Source organism: Andrographis paniculata, unplaced genomic scaffold (assembly GCF_009805555.1).
Source record: "Andrographis paniculata isolate CXL003 unplaced genomic scaffold, ASM980555v1 Contig60END, whole genome shotgun sequence".
Classification (NCBI taxonomy): Eukaryota; Viridiplantae; Streptophyta; class Magnoliopsida; order Lamiales; family Acanthaceae; genus Andrographis; species Andrographis paniculata.
The window spans coordinates 3,915,090-3,931,891 of record NW_026137596.1 but is presented as its reverse complement, the minus strand read 5'-3'; the positions used below and the strand labels follow the sequence as shown (position 1 = coordinate 3,931,891).

Below are 16,802 nucleotides of genomic sequence, written 5' to 3'. Positions count from 1 at the left end.
CTTTTAATTTTTTTTAAAATTCGCTTACCAAAATCATACTCACTCCGTCTCGGTATTATATCATTGTTACTGTAAGACACGAGAATTTAGGAGATGCATGATTAATAAATAATTAAAAATGTATTAGTACAATTATTTATAATATAATATAAATATTTATAAATTAAAATTAAGATAACTAATTAATCTAATAAAAATTAAATAAATTATAAATTATAAAATTTAAATGTGTTGAATAATTCTTTTATAAAAAAAAAGCGACATAATCTATGAAACGAACAAGAATGAAAAGTGTGACATTAATGTGGAATATAGTATATTTTATATATAGACTCAACACACTGAAAAAAGAAAAAATTAAGAACAATCTACCGAGGAGGTACGACGTCGGATTTACCTCAATTAGTTGCGATTGATAAAATAATTTATGTATTCTAATGAGCTCGTAGCAAACATGTATATACACAATAAGAAAGAAAAAAAGAAAAAACAAACAAACAAACCCGAACGACTTCTACGATAAAATGGTATGATCATTATTAATAAATACATCATTGATTGTGATTACTAACTAAACACAAGACTCTTGTGTATAATACACACAAAATAAACTATAAAATTCAAGTTTATCGATTATATATACATATATTTTAAATTATTTTTCATACAAAAATAATACTCCTTCCGTCCCGAAACTAAATATCCATTTGCTTTTTGCACGTAGTTTTAGAAATATTAGTATTATATTGAGATATAGTAAGAATAAAGTAGAAATGACTAAAATAACCTTATTAGTACGTGTGATATAAAAGTAGTGGTATTTGTGTAATATATTGTAAGTTGTAAGGGTATTTGTAATGTTAGGTAGATAGTACAGTTACTAAAAAAAGAAATTGATACTTTGCTCTGGGACGGACTAAAATGAAAAAATAGATATTTTGTTATGGGACGGAGGGGAGGGAGTAGTACAACACATCAAATATTTTTCAATTTTGATACTATTTAATCTATAATAGATTTACCTGTTTTTTTTCCAATTTAATTTAGCATTTTATCTCTAAAATTTAACCAAAAAAATATCAAAATAAAAATGAAAAAAAAATACAAGTGAGTAAAAATGTGACTCTATTGCATATTTTTCAAAATTGTTTTTGTAGTATGCATACTAACATTTCACTTTAAAATATGTCACTTCCCAAACTTATTTTTTGATTCAAAATATTAAATAAAAAATAATTTCTTCATTCAAAACTTAATTATATTATATCAAATACATAATTTTTATTGAACTTTTTACTATTAAAAACCCATAATTACCAAACCCATTTATAAAACATGTGTAAATCCATGTTATATATATATATATATTAGTAAAAAACAAAAAATATCATATCAAATATTTAGGCTACATTCCCATAAAGAAATCACCTTCAGACACTATTTATTTGTATTATATTTTTAGAAAATATCACATTAGATAAATATTTAGGTTTTATGTATATCTAGGTTTTGTTTACATAGATAAATTTGGGGCTTTTTGTATAGTATTTTTTAAAATATATATTGTACTTTTGTTATAAAAAAAAAGAAGTATATAATCTTTTCTAATAAAAAAATATTAAATACTAAACTGTTTTATTATTTATCATTTTTTTAATTTTAAAACTTCAAAAGTCTGTCTAAACTATTATTTTATTCGATAAATATTTTATAAATACTTAGTATTTGGGTGTGCTTTTTAGTGTTTTTTTTTAAGTACATTTTTCTAAAAAAGTTGAATACTTTATACGTATTTATTATTTTTATATTACTTATAAAATTTTCTATATCTTATTTAAAAAAATAAAAAATATATATTATTTTTAAATTATTTAAAAATCAAATCTAAATATAACTTTATTATCTTTTAAATTCAAAAATATTATACCGTAGTACAATAAAATCTAAAAGAATGCTAGAGAATCACAAATGTGGCCAAACAGCTTTTTTACACCATTCCTTTTCTCTTTCACACATATATAAATTCTTATTAGCTTAATTAATTTACATATTTTTGGTTTATTCCCTCTTAATTTAAAATTAAAATCAATGTTATTCATCTTTTATAAGATTAAACAAATAAATTGTTTTTTTTTTTACAAAATATTAAATCAAAATATTATTTTAAAAAAATTTTAAATAAAGACTATATTTTAAATCAGAACCAAACAAACAGACTCAATTTACATAATTGACTTGCACTCATTTGTCATTATTCATTTTTAAAGAAAAATATCACAGCAAATATATTTTTTTTTTACAAACATCAAATCAAATACTCATATTTCATCCAAATTTATTATTAGTTTTCGTTTTTTAATTGTCATGTAAAGTTATTCTCATTTTATATTTTTAGTAAAAAATATTATTTTTTTCTAATTATTTTTACCCTAAAAAATAAAAAATAAATATTTTTACTTATATTTCTTAAAGTTCATATCGGATTAAATGAGCACGCAAATAATGACAAAGGAAATAGTAACTTTTTAATTTTCTTTTTCAAAATTCTATAAAAGTTCTCAAAAAATAACCTCAATCTAAACACAAGTCTTTGACACACATCTATCTATATATACACATATATACAAATAACAACATACACCACCAAATAAAAATATAAATAAAATAAAATAAAATGGCCATGGCCATGGTATCATCTCCTTCGTCTTCCTCAAAGCCTAATAACTTCCCAGACATCTTCTCCTGGCTCTACAACCTCCCACCGTTCCATCAATGGCAGACCATGTCCGTCAATCTCAGCCGTCCATCTGATCATCTCACCCTCTCCATCAACAACTCCAACAACTCCTTCTTCTCCCTCTCCATCTCCATCTCTTCCAATTACTCTCACCTCCCCGTCGCCCTCTGGACCTCCAAAAAGCTCTTCCCAAACCCTAATTCCCTCAAACTCCTCGACGCTTCCGACACCAACAATCTCCTCCCGACCCTCCTCTCCAATTTCATCGAAGACGTCCTCAAATACGGCCCCAACAACACCCACTCCCTCAAAGTCGCCGCCGATCTCTCCGGCGCCGCCGCCGCCGCCGCCGACATCCTGAATTTCTCCTTCCTCAACCTGGCCCTCGCCGTCTGCGTCTATGAGGCCCCCGACGACATCCGCGGCGGCTGTCTCGCCGCCCTGGTGGAGCAGTACGGCGGCCCGAAGTCGAGGCGGGCGTCGAGGACGATGATGAGGGTTTTGGGGTCGAACGTCGAGGAGCAATGGATGAGGTCTGTTGAGATATTTTACATATTCGGTCGTAAATTTATACTCGGTCAATCTCTTTATAATCTATCAATTTTCATTCATTTTGGTCCGTCCAATAATAAAGTATTTATTTTTTATTTTTTAAAAGTAATTGTACTATCTACTTAACATTATAAATACTATTTTCAATTTATAATATATTATACAAATGTCATTATATTTACATATTAATAAGGTTAGTTTGATATAATACTTCATCCCGTCCCTTAACAATCTATCAATTTTTCTACGTTGATTTGTCGTACGATAAAGTATATATATATATTTTTTAGTAATTGTTATATCTACTTAACATTACAAATACTCTTTTCAATTTACAATATATTACACAAATATCGTTACCTTTACATCATACAATGCTAATAAGGTCAAGTAGTTTTTTTACCTTTATTTCTGCTACATTCTAATATAATACTCTTCCGTCCCTCAACAATCTATCCATTTTTCTATTTTGATCCGTCCCATAACAAAGTATTAATTTTATTTTTTTAGTAATTGTACTATCTACTTAACATTACAAATACTATTTTAATTTACAATATATTACACAATGTCATTACCTTTATATCATACAAAACTTATTTCTACTACATTATAATGTAATATTAATATTTCTGAAATTCCATGAAAAAAACAAATGGATAAGTAGATATGGGACGGATGGAGGGAGTATTTAGATTTGATCTTATCCATATATTAAATTAGTTAGGTTTGAGTATATCGAGTCAATTTTATATTAGCTATGTATATAGACCCCTTATTTTGATGATCAATAGTATATAATTATTTTTCCCCAAAATTTTTCAAAAGGTCGATGAATTTGGCGATCACGAATTGGATGGCAGAGGTGGCGGCAGAGGAGGTGCGGATGCCGATGTTTTCGTACTCGGTCTCGACGGCGGGGCTTTGGAAGGTCCAGGTATACTGTCCGGTGATGGCGATGGAGGTGGAGAAGGCGAGCTGCGGGGCGGCAGCAGCGGCGACGGCGGACGAGCGGCTGCTGTTCTCGCTGAGGTATCATCAGGTGGAAGGGGTGATACAGCTCAACTATGTTGTGGATGTTCAGGACAAGTGGATCGAAGTTTTGGTCAATACTGATAACATAAGGTATGTTTTTCACTTGTAAGAAATTAATTTTATCTATTTTGTCATTTTCATATGTTTTAAATCAATTTTTTTTTGTTTTTTTGTTATACTTTTCAAAATTATTTCAAAATAAAATCTGCTTTGTTTAGATTGAGGTTTTTGGATATTTTGAAAAAAAAATAAAAAGTTAGTATTTGATTTAATGTATTGTGAGAAAAAAAATGTATTTGATGTGATGTTTTTTAAAAAATAAATTATTGTCAAATAAGTGAAAGTATGTTGCGTAAACAAAACTATATTTTACATGTTATTATAATAATTTCGATAGTTTATACATAAGATAATATTCTTTCGGTTTGAATTCAAAGTATTTTATTTTTTTTTTACCATTTTTATCGGTCTCACTCATAAGTATTATTATTTTTATTATTATAATAAACCTAATTAACACTAATATTAAAATACTATTAAATTTTACTTAAATTATAAATATATTATTTCCTCCTTTGATATTATGTCTGCTTTACTATACAGAATAAAAATAATTATAATTTAATATTAAATAATTAATTAATATAATTAAAATTAAAATAAGTTAAAATAAGATTAAAATGTATAAATTTTTTTCAAAAAATGAAAGTAACAAATAAGTGAAACTGACGAAAATAGAAAGATAGACATGATAAGTGGGACCGAACAAGTATTACATATATAATTAATTTACACATAAAATTAATAGACAAAAATATCAAAATCTCTTATATACTTTGGCGGTCCAATAAAATATCAAAAATGTAATTGTTCATTTAGTTATCTATTATACTGCTATAGGAAAAAAAAAATCGAATTTTAAAAGTATAATTGTCTATTCATTAATATACTTAATGTTGAAAATTGACAAATAAGTTTATAAGCACTCTATTGAAGAAAAATGAATTTAAATAATGTAATTGCTCAGTCTTGCTTAATTTTTTTTGTAAAATACAAAAAGAGTGAGTGCAAAAATTGTCAAGGGAGAAAGTAATATTTATAGGGTGTGTTTGTCTGGGGGTTTGGATTTTGAGTTGGGATTTGAATAGTAAAAATTTTGAATTTGAATAGTTGTATGATGTGATATAAATAGGGTTTGATGTGATGTTTTGAATGTAAAATTGATTTTTAATATAATATAAAAAATAAAAAATAGGTGTTTGATTTGATTTTTTGGGGAAAAAAAATTGAATGAATAGTGGAAATCCACCAAAATCCTTCAAACAAACACACCCATAGTATATGCATACTTAATTTAGACTTTATAATTTATAATCATTCCGTCACACAAAATACGGAGGATAAAATTTTATTAATTAGTGAAAGTATGTATAATAATATTAATATTTTTGTCTTTATAAATATAAAGAAAAATAAATATTTTTACCAAAGTTACAATTACTTTTATTTTTATATATTAATTACTTTTATTATAATAAAAAATTAATACTTTTGAGAGAATATATAAAAATAATAAAATTGATAAATTAGATTCGAACGAAAAGAATATTAAAGTTTAAAATTCTTCTAGTATGATTAATTAAAACATAAGATTTTTAGACAAATAATAATACTCCTCATGTCCCATTGGAAGGATACTATTTTTCATTTTTGTTCATCCAAAAAAAATATATATCATTTCCTAATTTAGTAATTTACTATCTACTTAACATAATTAATACCCTTAGGATTTCTAATATATTACACAAATATCATTACTTTTTTATCACACAATCTAATAAGGGCATTTTTGTCTTTTCTACTATAAATCAATATAATACTAATTTTCAAATATTTACGTGCAAAAAATAAATGTTACTCTTTTTGCGGGACGGAGGTAGTATAAAATTTCAAAATATTAATCACAATATACACTAAAAAATGAATTGAAAAAAGAAAGAAGTGAATGATTGTTTTAAAATACTTTCACGCATAATACATATTTCTATTTTGGATTATTCAATTATAAAAGTGATACTCTCTTCATTCTTCACCAATCTATTCATTTGGCAATTTTAGTTAGTTGGTCACAAATGTACCCGTTTTTATTTTAGTAAATGTACTTCCACTTAAGTATAAAAATACCATCATTTTTCATATAATATCACACAAATATCATTAAATAATAATATATTAAAATATAATGGTATAATAGTTTTTATATATGTAAATTATACTACATATTAATATTAATATACTAAAATCTACTTGCAAAAAGTAAATTGATATATCGGTGCCGATAGAGAGGGTATTTTATTTTTATTTTTACAAATATCCATATTTTATAATTACATTATTATTTTTACACAAAAAAAAAAATAAATAAAAGCAAAATTATTCTTACATCATTTTAATCATATACTGCTACTAAAATACTACTATTATTCCTTAAATTTCACATCAAAATATACTTCATCTCTCCCTTAACAATCTATCTATTTTTCTATTTTGATCCGTCCAATAATACAGTATTCATTTCTTTTTTCGGTAACTGGATTTTATACTAACATTAAAAATATCCTTACAACTTACAATATATTACACAAATGTCGTTATGTTTATATCACATAATACTAATAAGATTATTTTAAATTTTATAATTTTCTTAATTTTAATTAAATTATTTATTTATTTTAATTTTAATTTATAATTATTTTCACTAATATTTCTTAATTATCTATTAATTATACTTTTACCTAATTTTGATCATTTACATAATAAGCCCAAACTATCGAAAGCCGAAGGAGTAATATGACAAATAAAGATAAAATGAAAGAAAATGATTATACACAGGTGCGACGTGTTCAAGCTGCTGACGGACCGGCAGCTCCGGGAGCGCGGCGCCGGGGCGTCGGAAAAGCACTTCCCGTCGCGGATCTCCCTCCAGATAAGCCCGTCGGTGCAGACGAGCGTGCTGAGCGTGTCGGTCAGCAAGTCCACGCAGAACCCCCGCCGGGACCTCGGCGTCGAGAAGGGCATCGAGGCGTCGTTCGAGCCGCCGACGGCGATCGGGCTCCACATCTCCGCCGGCGAGTCGGTGACGACGACTCTGAAGCCATGGAAGTTCGAGCAGTCGGTCCACGCCAACACCGCCAATCTCCACTGGTTCCTCCACGACTCCGGCGACGGCCGCGAGGTGTTCTCCTCCAAGCCGTCCAAGCTCGCCCTCCTCCACCCCAAGGCCTGGTTCAAGAACCGCTACTCCAGCGCCGCCCGCCCCTTCACCCGCCAGGGCGGCGTCATCTTCGCCGGAGACGAGTACGGCGAGCGCGTCACCTGGCGCGTGGACCGACGCGCCGTCGGGCGGGCGATGGAGTGGGAGATCAAGGGCTGCATTTGGCTCACCTATTGGCCTAATAAACACCGCACTTTTTATACTGAGACCCGGAAGTTGGAATTTAGAGAGATTCTTCTCCTCAATTTGCCTTGAATGGAGATTCAAATTCGATTGTCGTATTCTAAATTCAATCAAATTCCTTGTATGATTCAAAACATTTATTTGAAATATATATATATATAATAATACGATGGAAATATATACACACACAAATGATTTGTTTAGTTGGTGAATATTTTTTTATTTTAGTTTTAACTTTAGTTTTTTTAATTTGAATATGATTCTTATATTTATTTTCATAGAAATTTACAGGTCGTGGCAATTCGGGCCGTCTGATTGCAAATTGGGACTACAAAGGTAGGCCCGAATACAATCCGGTTTGAAATCATGATATGCTATGTCGGTCCTTTTTTTTTATATATATATATTATATATATACAAATTTATTAAAATTTAAATATTAATTTAAAAATTGAGTTAGACCAGGTACAGCCCGGTTCAGTAGCATCCTGGGTTAAACACAACCCAAAAATTTTCGAATCTATATTTGAAGGTCCAAACACAAATTTTTTTTTGTGCAAGCATCGAGCTTTTGGACCTTACTTTGAAACTTATAAAATATAAATAGTAAATAAAAATTTGTATTTTTCTCCATTTCTAAATGAATAGAAAAAAAAATGAAACAAATAAAGCCAAAAAAATTTTATTTCTCTCTCTCAATTTCTATACACCAAACCTACCCTAATCTAAACTTCAAATCCCCTTCACATTCTGGTGTTGCACCACCAAAACCGACACCGGCATGGCAAGGTCCGGCGCCGCCAGCATGTCGCCGACGGGACCCATCTCCCGCAGGTCGTTCCACTCGCTCAGCCCCAACAGCTGCGGCGTATCCTCCCGGTGCCGCCGCCCGACCATTATGAGGTCGAACGCCTCCTCCATGGCGTGTATCAACAGCGCAGTCTCGGCCCCGTCCTTAACCCGCTCCTCCTTGTACACCATGTTGTCCTGATGCGCCCCCTGCATCCGCATGTCCTTAAGTATCTCGGCGTCGAGTACTGCGTCCCACTGGTTGTCCCCAGCGTAGATATCCCAAGGCACGAACCGGACAACGGTCAGATGCACGTCCGGCGACTGTGCCATCCGCTTTGCGTAGGCCAGCGCCTCGCGGTCGTCGTTCCCGCCGAAGAATGCGACCCCGACATTGTACGTCGGGGACGGGTTGCGACGCACCTTGTGGCGGTCGACGAGGATGGCAACGGAGCATGGAGCCATCTCCAGGGCGTCACAGTTGATCGCGCGGAGGCTGCTGCAGTCGAGGATCATCTTCCCCTGGTGGTTCCATTTCCGGTGGAACGGGAGGATTATCAGCGATGCGAGCTTGTTGAACGCGAGCGTGCAGATGTCATGGTGCATGAACTTTGTCAGAGACATCGCCGTGAACTGCTGGACGGCGACGAACCCCGCGAACTGCTGCTCGAACGCGGCGAAGATCTCGATCATTTTCTGGGTCCGTGTCCCGCCGGACGATTTCTGGCCGAGCTGGTGGTCGATCAACTGGGGGTGAGCGCGGCCAGCGAGCTCGACGAGATGGATGGCATAGACGGCGAGGGGGCTTTCTTTACTCGGGAAGGAAACTTCTAGAAGCTTCTTCGCGGCGAGAACGTCGTCGACGCGATGGGAGGAGACGAGCACGCGCAGCTCCGAGTTGAGGGAGGTGTGCTGAATGTCGCGCTTCTGGTAGCCGGTGTACATTCTCGAGCTGTCGTAGAGACGCTTCACGATGAGATTCGACGCGGCGGCTTGGGTCAGGACGGACATCGTCAGCATCGAGAAAGTTTCGGTGTCGAACGTCTGCAAAACATCATATCAAATGCTGCACTAAGTAGAAAAATCCGATCGAAGAAATCGTACGACACCTGATTTACGGCGTTGTAGTAATAAAACGACATCTGAACGACGCCTTGAGCGGTCATGATGAACGCGAGCGCTCCAGCATCTTTCACGGGCACGCCACAGAACAACGCCGGCACAAAAAATGCCGCCAATTTCATCAACAAGCAAAGGGAAATGACGAGCCACACAACGCCGATAAATCTAAGATCATAAAGCTCGATTAAATTCACGTTCATCCCGCAGTAGGTTACCAAGAGCGGTGCCAGCAGTCCCGACACGAGAGTCTCCAGCCTGTCGACAAGAGTCGACCCCAAAGGCGGCCCATCCGGAACAGCTAAGCCGAATAGAAACGGACCGTACTGATAATTAAGTCCCACATTGTCCGTAAACAAGACGACGACTAGGACCAAAGTAGCGACAAGAATGACGTGTATTCTGCTGACGGGCTTTCCTTCGGGGGTCTTCTGAACGATCCACAAGCAAATCGGCCGCCCCACGAAAAGGATAAACAAGATTAGACAGATCGTTAAGAATGTCGAGTGAATCATGATAACGCTCGCGAATCCCATCTGCCCGACTCTCCCTAACGTAATGACGCTGAAGGTAAGGTTGCTGACGAAGTCGCTGATCAGGGCGCACGCCAGCGCCAGCCTTCCCAGCTCCGAGTTCATAATTTTCAAGTCGACGAGCATGGAAGCGATCACGGGAAACGGGAACAAATTCTCAATCCCGACAATACTTTTAAACGCCGGCCACCGGTACCTGTGAATGTGTTTCTGATTCACAACACTCATAATCATGCCGCCGGTGATTGGAAGCGTTACCCCAAGAACGCCTATCGTCCAGGCCTTGACGCCGGTTCGCAGAACTGTTCTCGGATCCATCTTGACGCCACAAAGAAATATGAAGAAGATGTACCCGATTTTCGACAGCAAGTCTAAGTAGACATCCCCTTCTTTAGGAAACAATGCATCTTGAATACCGTCGATCTGTCCTAGGATAGTCGGTCCGAGGATTATTCCAGCCTGGTCGAAACAAATGCCGAGTAAGTTCCTCAAATTTCACACATATACATAGTCGATTATATACAGCAACGACGCCTGATAGCATCCTTAACATTCACAACATTCAGAGGCAGAGTACAGGGGAATTCGCCGAGGTTAATTTTCGATAATCTAAAGATTTCAATAAGTCCAGTTGAATTATAAACACCAGCAACAACAATGTCTAAACAATTCATGTATAGAAAAAGGTTTGAGATCAATAAGATTGCTTTTCAAGTATAAATCAAAATGTCGAACAACAAAAAGCATCAAGAGCTTCAAAATCATGTGATATTAATTTGGACTGCTTTAGGCATCGATCATAGACTTTCATATCAACGAAAAAGGTTAATAAATCCATGAAACCCTAATTGGAGACGAAAATAGAATTATTTCAATAAACTTGAAGAATCTTACTTGGATGGTTCATTCAAGCATTTTATCGAACACCTAACAGGCAAAGGAACAAGAACAAATTTCCATCCCCAATTATATGCATCGAAAGAAAGAACAAAGATGATAGAAACGCACCAGGATCTCGGAAACAAGGCGGGGCAAGTGAAAGCGGCGGAGCATAAAATGAATCGATTGGGTGAGAATGAAAATGATGGCGATTTGAAGCTGCAGGCGCGGCAAGGCGAAGTGGAGGATGTTTCTGGCGCCGGTCTGTCCCCAAATTCCGGTGGAGTGCAGTGCGATGTCGACGTAGCAGAAATCGTTGGTGACATTCCCGGGGATCTCCCGGCGTATATTTCTGTAAGATTCCGAGCTGTCGTCCATGGAATCGACGAATTGGAATCCTCCCCGATGAACGGATGGAGAAGGGGAAAAGTTTGAGGATCGGTGTCCTCATCTGTAATGTAGGGTGAAAGTTGATTCTCCGGCAACGGATGGAGCGATGGGATTCCCGCCGACAAATGTGGGCAGCCATTTGCGATGCCAAAAGCTGTTTTTTTGGGACTTGGTTTTATCATATTTATATTTTGTGATATCTATATTGACATTTATGTACATATAATTTTTCCTACGTGCTGAAGAAATTATTATTATTATTATTATTATTATTGGGACAGCTATTTTTGGTGAGTGTGTTGATGTATGAGACATGTCTTTTATTCACAGCTTATGTTTGTTTGGAGATTTTATATATATATATTTTTTTATATTAATATTCAATTTTAATTCAAAATATTATAGTATCAATTTTTATCTATATTCTATTATACCATGTGTATTTATATCACATGATTAATATGAATGACTAACTTTTATGAAGCTGAATAGGTTAAAAAGTCCATATTTTAAAACAATTTGTTAGTGGGTTTTAGTAAAGTTTAATTTGAATAGTTATTTTACTTGATATAAATAGAAGTTGAGGTGATGTTTTGAATGTAAAATAAATTTATAGAAAAATAATAATAATGGTAATTGTTTGATGTGATATTTTTTTTAAAAAAAAAATTGAATAATAAAACATGTGTTAAAACCACAAAATAACACAACCTAACTTATTCTAGGTGTGTATTTTTCTGTCAAATTTATCCCCACTTTATTATTTGAATTTTATATTTTTTTTAAAAAAATATTTTTTACAAAAATATGTCACCAATTATTATTTGAATACTAAATTCAAACAAATTTTCTCAAAACACACCTCGCACTTGTTAAAAAGGCAATAAAAAACTAATTAAAAAATAACAAAAAACCAACTTAAATAGAAAAGCTAACAAAACCTCATATGTCCTTTTTACATTACACACCATAATTTAGAAGAAGTATAATTAATAAATAATTAAAAATTTAATAGTGAAAATAATTATTATACAATAAAAATAATTTTAGATTATAATTAAAATAATTAATTAGTCAAATTAAAATTTAAATAATTAAAATGAGTTTAAAATGTATAAATTCTTTAAAAAAAAACAAAATGACAAAATTAATAGGACATATGGAAAAAGAAAGATGGAAGGAGTAGTAAATAGAAAAACAACTAAATAAAAACTAATTCAAAAAAAAAAAAAAAAAGAAAGGACAGCTAAGCATTTTTTAACAAAAAAATAAAAACAAGCTTTAATTATTTAAATAATTAAATTAGATTTAATCTTTAAAAAAATTATGATTTCAGAAAATAAATTAAATTATCATTATATAAAATAAAATTAACCATAAATATTACAAATATATATATATATATATAAATAATGGACCTTTAAAATATTGTAGGACTTCTACAATCTTTTATAAGATTTTACAAAAATCTATGTATAGTTCGAGACACCAATACTAAAATACTAAAATATTTTTAATTTTTATAAAAATATAATTTTTTTTGTATTTTCAATGACAAATATGTCAAAATCATCTTTAATCTACTAAAATAAAAAAATAAATAAATAATAAACAGATACATTGAGTTTAGGCCGATGGAATATATAAATATAATAGGTTTATCAAGGGTTCAGTTACCCTATCTTCAATGTATTATATCTTGTACAGGGTAGGGTAAGTGAGCCAGTTTATTATTAAGAATAAAAGATGTTGGGGCGTTTGGTTAGAATTTTGAGTTTGAATACTAAAAATTTTAATTTAACTAGTTTTATAAAATCTAAATATGTATTAATATAATTTTCGAAAAAATGTAAAAATAATTTATTCGTGCAATATAAAATAAAATTTATAGATTGGGCCGGATCCCAATCAAACACATCCTTATTTTATTTTAGTTTTTATTTATAACTAAATATAAAATGTAACCCATCATCGGTGCGTGCAGTATTTTGGGCCAGCCCAGTCCCCAATTAAAGAGTCGTTAAATATAAATAATTGTGCATTTTAATTAATATAATTAAACATAATAATTAATTATTGCCCACGGTCAATTGATATAAAGAGGATGAGAACGATGACGTGTGTCACGTGACAGCATTGGATAAGGCTATTTTGGAAGCAGTACACGCCCGCCCCCTGTCTGTCTCTCACGCCCCCCTATTATCTTGAATAAAGCACGTGCCCCATCACGTGCAGCAGTTCAGTCCAAACCGACCTTTATTTATTTATATACGGAGTATTATTTAAATTAGACTCAATGAATGAATGATAAATAGCCTCCTTCTTCTTCCTCAGTCCTCACTCTCACTTCGGCCCCTTTCTTTCCTTCGAGATTCCTTCATCAAGGTAAATCACACTTCTCTCTCTCTCTCTCTCTCTCTATATATATATATATATGTATATGTATGTATGTATATGTGTAGCTGTTGTTGATCTATGAATCTGTGAAGGTGGATTTGCAATTGAAAATGGTGACGTCCGTACTGAACCCTAACGCGCCGATGTTCGTGCCGTTGTTTTACCGCGCGGTGGAAGACTTCTCCGACCAGTGGTGGGACCTCGTCCAGTCCTCACCGTGGTTCCGCGACTACTGGCTGCAGGAGTGCTTCTCCGATCCCCAAACCGACCAATTTCTCGATGCTCACGTAGACGACGACGAGGTTCTCAGCGAAATCGCAGTTTCCAAAAGTAAGCGAATCCTTCAAATACACCTCCGATCCAATTACTGTTATAACTCGCATAGTCAATTCACTCCGCAGGAAAGGAACCGCGCATGGATCTGGTGGCGCTGGCGTCGTTAAGGTGGAGAAGGCCGCCGCGAGCGGCGGATCTGCCAAAGTACTCCGAGAAACCGCCCAAATTCGTGAACGTGAAGACTCGACCGAGTCCGAGGCCGATCCAGCAGCCGCGCTAGACCGGGTCAGGAATCGCACGGAGCTTAACACGCTTTTGGTACCGTTTCCGCTCTGTAAATAGCGACTTTAGCATTGTCGACTTCCTACAGTGATGTTTTCACGATTTCTGTGCATTCAATTAAACTTTAGATATAAAGTCGCGCTTTCAATTATAATGGTATTATTCATTCTTCGAAAAAATATCCAATCAAATACCAATTAGAATATTTGGAATGAGCGAGCACACACATTAATTACTAATTTTTTACTTATTTTATTTTTCAAAAATTCCAAAAAACCTTTGTCTAAACAAAGCTCAGGTCAACTCGAGAATTCAATGAATTATCTAAATTAAATCTGAGAAATTTATGGTTTATTGTACATCAAAATGTCAAATAAACTGTATACAGGAAAGAAAATTCAAAATGTTAATAGTACATAGACAAATACAAACAACAAACAAAATATCTTGAGCGAATACTCGAAGAAAATGGGCTATAACATAAACCCCCATGGATTGCATCCTTACCATCAATTTTAACATAATTTCATTAATCCTGCAAGCAAATAAACGATTTCGTCGATTAACCAACCGGGAACTCAAAGATCAAATCTTTTCGGGGTATAGTAAGCATTTCAAATACAAAGATATTGGAATGGCTTATGTTACCTTTATAAAGGTCTATCCAGCATCTTCCTTCGCATCCTCGGAATCGGAATCACTGGCATTATAACCTAAAGCAGAAAATTGTGAAATCGAGCAAAACATAAAAACATATTGAAAATTGTGAAATCGAGCGAAAAATAAAAACATATTGATCGATACATTGCAGGTAGAACATAGGCAGGTATATACCGGGATGTTTATCGCCGACTTTCCATGCTGATGACCGATGCCTTGAGGCTCGGCTAATCCAAGCTCTTCCCTACAAGAACAAACCTTGTGAGTTTAAATACACCAAACTATGGCTCCAAACCAAAACCCATTGATTTCCAATCTCTAGCACGATCCCGGAATGCCAATTGGGTTTTTCTTCATTTGTAGAATAACACAAGAAGCAAAACAAGATAGCAAGAAACTGAGATTTCACGGCTGCCCGAGTCCGAAATTTGCCTTTGCTTTGTCTTCCACTTAAACTTACAAATTACAACCCCACAAAGTTTCTTGTGTTGTGCATAGAAGAAATAAAAGATATGAAACTATTAGATTGAGTTTACACGGAGCTGCGGGTTTCTACGTTATTAAGAAAAAATATATATGAAGCTAATGGGATAGACGTGACAGTGGGATCATGAAATCAAACCTTATACCTAATAAGACTTGACTTATTGTATCTAGTTTACAAACTATTACGTTCGACCGGAGCTTTACCCAAATGGCGCATAATGTGACTTGGCTTATTGTATCTAGTTTGCAAACTATTAAGTTTAGTTTAACCCGGAGCTTTACCCAAAGAGCCAATACAAGGAGTTCCCAAGTTATCAAAAAATAAAAAATATATAAATAAATATGAAGCTAATTGAATCAAACTAGCCATTCATCACACAAACACGCAACTTTCAACTCTATGTAACCACAATTGCAAACCTAATAGCCCCACAAAGACACAACAATAAAATCAACAAATAATAATTATGATAAGGAGATTCAGTTTGTACCAAAGAAATCTCTAGAACTTATTACTTTACATAACCCCAATTTGAAGAAAGTAACAATTTCAAATCTCAACAAATTACACTTAAACATAAACAAACAAATTTAACCAACAATCTACACACCAAATCTATCATCCTAAAAAATATTGAGTAAAAAATATCACCAAAGCCAAAACAATCAAGCCAGACTCACCTTCTGCGCGTCTCTGGCGACGCCATAACCGCTGTAATACATCTGGGCGACGAGGACCTGCATAGAAGTATCGCCATTCTTAGCCTCCTTCAGGGTGTCCTGGAACCACCGCTTGACGCAATCCTCGACGACCTCCGCCAGCGGCATCCTTTGCCGGCGCTCCGAGTTCTCCCCGGTCTCCATCCGTATCCTTAGCTCGTGAGAGTCGAATTTGGACAGAGTCGAGTCAGGGGAAGAAACGGCGGTGGGTAGGGAGTTCAATTGGAGGGGGCGGCGGCGGCGAGTGTCGGCGGAGGCTACGAAGCGTGCGAATTGATGGAGCTTGGGAGGAGACGATATGGATTTGCCCATAAAGAAATGGGATTTATAAATCTTTAAAGGGGATTGGGATTTCTTGAGGAGGAGGGATTGACAAAATTGGGGTTCTTTTGGGTAGAGATTAGGGTTTTAAAAGGGCTAGTGGGAAAATATTTCCAATTTTGTCGTTTAGCTAGGGATATTAACGTTTTTGGTGTTTGTTTGTAGTAGA

At 34.1% G+C, this 16,802-nt stretch overlaps 4 protein-coding genes across 5 annotated transcripts; 2 read left to right on the top strand and 2 right to left on the bottom strand.

Annotated features, from left to right (window-relative positions):
- The first annotated feature begins 2,648 nt into the window (after window positions 1-2,648).
- On the top strand, window positions 2,649-7,853 carry LOC127259951 (uncharacterized). Its single transcript, XM_051287571.1, has 3 exons — window positions 2,649-3,270; window positions 4,118-4,414; window positions 7,217-7,853. Exons 1-3 carry the CDS (start codon window positions 2,675-2,677, stop codon window positions 7,851-7,853), a joined length of 1,530 nt encoding a protein of 509 aa, XP_051143528.1. The 5' UTR covers window positions 2,649-2,674.
- A 585-nt stretch (window positions 7,854-8,438) lies between these two features.
- LOC127260151 (cation/H(+) antiporter 4-like) lies at window positions 8,439-11,714 on the bottom strand. Of its 2 annotated transcripts, none has more exons than XM_051287840.1 (3): window positions 11,231-11,714; window positions 9,680-10,681; window positions 8,439-9,614 (listed from the first exon to the last, which is right to left on the bottom strand). In XM_051287840.1, the coding sequence occupies exons 1-3, from the start codon at window positions 11,477-11,479 to the stop codon at window positions 8,514-8,516; spliced, it is 2,352 nt and encodes a 783-aa protein (XP_051143797.1). In that variant the 5' UTR covers window positions 11,480-11,714; the 3' UTR covers window positions 8,439-8,513. The 2 variants fall into 2 exon arrangements, with proteins under 2 accessions (XP_051143797.1, XP_051143798.1); XM_051287841.1 differs by lacking the exon at window positions 11,231-11,714 and adding an exon at window positions 11,117-11,229.
- Window positions 11,715-13,745: 2,031 nt separating this feature from the next.
- Window positions 13,746-14,600, top strand: LOC127259958 (protein EARLY RESPONSIVE TO DEHYDRATION 15-like). The gene is made up of 3 exons (XM_051287578.1): window positions 13,746-13,876; window positions 13,981-14,218; window positions 14,290-14,600. Exons 1-3 carry the CDS (start codon window positions 13,796-13,798, stop codon window positions 14,442-14,444), a joined length of 474 nt encoding a protein of 157 aa, XP_051143535.1. The 5' UTR covers window positions 13,746-13,795; the 3' UTR covers window positions 14,445-14,600.
- A 157-nt stretch (window positions 14,601-14,757) lies between these two features.
- Window positions 14,758-16,698, bottom strand: LOC127259960 (uncharacterized). Its single transcript, XM_051287579.1, has 4 exons — window positions 16,274-16,698; window positions 15,281-15,350; window positions 15,095-15,159; window positions 14,758-14,981 (listed from the first exon to the last, which is right to left on the bottom strand). The coding sequence occupies exons 1-3, from the start codon at window positions 16,622-16,624 to the stop codon at window positions 15,107-15,109; spliced, it is 474 nt and encodes a 157-aa protein (XP_051143536.1). The 5' UTR covers window positions 16,625-16,698; the 3' UTR covers window positions 14,758-14,981; window positions 15,095-15,106.
- Window positions 16,699-16,802: the final 104 nt, after the last annotated feature.

What these genes read in the sequence shown, in the direction of transcription:
- LOC127259960 (XM_051287579.1), bottom strand. Translation starts at nt 16,624, where the DNA reads ATGGGCAAATCCATATCGTCTCCTCCCAAGCTCCATCAATTCGCACGC. An exon ending in TCGCCAGAGACGCGCAGAAG is followed by an intron (nt 15,351 to 16,273) that starts GTGAGTCTGGCT and finishes TTGTTCTTGTAG; the next exon opens with GGAAGAGCTTGGATTAGCCG. An exon ending in AGTCGGCGATAAACATCCCG is followed by an intron (nt 15,160 to 15,280) that starts GTATATACCTGC and finishes TTTCTGCTTTAG; the next exon opens with GTTATAATGCCAGTGATTCC.
- LOC127259958 (XM_051287578.1), top strand. Translation starts at nt 13,796, where the DNA reads ATGATAAATAGCCTCCTTCTTCTTCCTCAGTCCTCACTCTCACTTCGG. An exon ending in TTCGAGATTCCTTCATCAAG is followed by an intron (nt 13,877 to 13,980) that starts GTAAATCACACT and finishes GAATCTGTGAAG; the next exon opens with GTGGATTTGCAATTGAAAAT. An exon ending in CGAAATCGCAGTTTCCAAAA is followed by an intron (nt 14,219 to 14,289) that starts GTAAGCGAATCC and finishes TTCACTCCGCAG; the next exon opens with GAAAGGAACCGCGCATGGAT.
- LOC127260151 (XM_051287840.1), bottom strand. Translation starts at nt 11,479, where the DNA reads ATGGACGACAGCTCGGAATCTTACAGAAATATACGCCGGGAGATCCCC. An exon ending in GCCTTGTTTCCGAGATCCTG is followed by an intron (nt 10,682 to 11,230) that starts GTGCGTTTCTAT and finishes TGTTTCGACCAG; the next exon opens with GCTGGAATAATCCTCGGACC. An exon ending in ACTACAACGCCGTAAATCAG is followed by an intron (nt 9,615 to 9,679) that starts GTGTCGTACGAT and finishes GATGTTTTGCAG; the next exon opens with ACGTTCGACACCGAAACTTT.
- LOC127259951 (XM_051287571.1), top strand. Translation starts at nt 2,675, where the DNA reads ATGGCCATGGCCATGGTATCATCTCCTTCGTCTTCCTCAAAGCCTAAT. An exon ending in GTCGAGGAGCAATGGATGAG is followed by an intron (nt 3,271 to 4,117) that starts GTCTGTTGAGAT and finishes ATTTTTCAAAAG; the next exon opens with GTCGATGAATTTGGCGATCA. An exon ending in GTCAATACTGATAACATAAG is followed by an intron (nt 4,415 to 7,216) that starts GTATGTTTTTCA and finishes GATTATACACAG; the next exon opens with GTGCGACGTGTTCAAGCTGC.